Consider the following 1,569-nt stretch of genomic DNA (forward strand, 5'->3'; position numbering starts at 1 on the left):
CCTTCGTCTCCGATGACAGTTTTCGCGGCATTTCGGATACCTAGCTGGTCGATTAGTGCTTGGACACGTGCTTTCTTCTTTGATTTAGAGAGTGTGCGGGGCAAGCGGAACTCGGCGGCGAACATGAGTGTTTCTTCGACGGTGAGCATGGGGAAGAGGAGGTCGTCTTGCATCACGTAGGCGGAGATAACCTTCAGGAGGCGAGAATCCAGCGCCTCGCCATTCAGTGCCACCGTTCCTTTCAACCTTCCCTTAGCGATGCGGTTCGCCAGTGCGTCGATCAAGGTGGATTTTCCAGAGCCACTGGCGCCAAGAACCGCCATGATCTCGCCGTCGCGAGCCTCGCCGGAGATGTCGTTTAGCAGAGTCTTGGTCCGTGAGAACATTCTATCTCCCACTGCCGGTGCTTCCGAATCCGCCGCCGCGCCGAGACGGCTCCGGCGCCGAGGAAGTATCGCCGAGAAAGTCAGTTTCCGACGGACTTTGACGCTGTAGGTCAAATTGTTGAAGGAGAGTACAAACGGCAGTGAGCGTGGCTCTATTCCGACGCCGTCGTCACCAATCTCGAGAGCTTGGTGCACCGGCGTCTCACTTCCGTCGCCAACAACTTCCTTACGCACGTCGCCAACGTGTTTCAGGAGCTGTCCCAGAGTAGGAGACCCGCCGATGGCGGCTGAACGCCGCGTGTAATCGTCGAGTTCCGTCATTCCAAAATACGGCGTCGTATTGGTTACAGGTAATGCATTGTCTGCTACAACGCGAGATGACATTGCTTCTTTCAGTTGACTGTGAGAGTTAACGTTGACCGGGCAGTTCGTTTGTATGTGTTAATTAAGATGCCGAAGGAGCAAAGGACTAAAGAAAGAGCTTGCAGTTAGAGAACCCTTGAGTTAACGGCGTTAAAGGGTGAAGATGAGAGAAGAGACGAGGATGTTAACTGTAGGTCCTTTATAATTTAGGTTAGGTTTGGAAGTGCATGGTGTGTTGATGTGTGTATATATATTATGGGTTTGGGAAGAAGATTATTAAAGGAATTGAATGAGGGTGGATGGTATAGTGTGGGACAGTGGTTATAGATATAGATATAGGACTGTGGGTATTAATTTTGTGGTTTTGACTACTAAGTCTAAGATATGGGTGTTGATGATTTATTAGGTATTAAGAGGTGTGAGAGAGGTGACCTACAACTCCTAATTCATGGCATATGCATACGTCTCCTTATTGTTTTGTTTGCCACTTTCCTTGCAATCACAAAGGTGGCTGTGGGAAACATGTGAGGATTTGTTATTTAGTGCATTCATGACACATGGCTCCTCTTCCCCTTGGATTCATTATTCATTATTATTCAAACTAATGGTCCATTTTGCTTTGCTGTTTCAACTTCTCAGAATTAGGTTGGGCGTTGATCTACTGTGAGTCCCTGGCGTAAGCTTTTTTAATACAATACTATACTATATGTTTTAGTCGTCTAATTTACTATTCCCAAATCACACATTTCGGTCATCATTAACAAATGCAGAAATATTTGTGCAGCTCTTTTTTTGTTTGTGTTTTATTTCTAACTAGTAT

General features: G+C 46.7%; 1 protein-coding gene across 1 annotated transcript in view; it reads right to left on the reverse strand.

The window, feature by feature from the left end:
• LOC107616249 (ABC transporter G family member 16-like) overlaps positions 1-1,251 on the reverse strand; it is a 2,947-nt gene extending 1,696 nt beyond the window's left edge. Inside the window, 1 exon segment of the mRNA XM_021110903.1 lies at positions 2-1,251. Within this exon segment, the coding sequence (XP_020966562.1) occupies positions 2-770 (769 nt within the window). The 5' untranslated portion in view covers positions 771-1,251.

Source organism: Arachis ipaensis, chromosome B09 (genome assembly GCF_000816755.2).
Source record: "Arachis ipaensis cultivar K30076 chromosome B09, Araip1.1, whole genome shotgun sequence".
Lineage (NCBI taxonomy): Eukaryota > Viridiplantae > Streptophyta > Magnoliopsida > Fabales > Fabaceae > Arachis > Arachis ipaensis.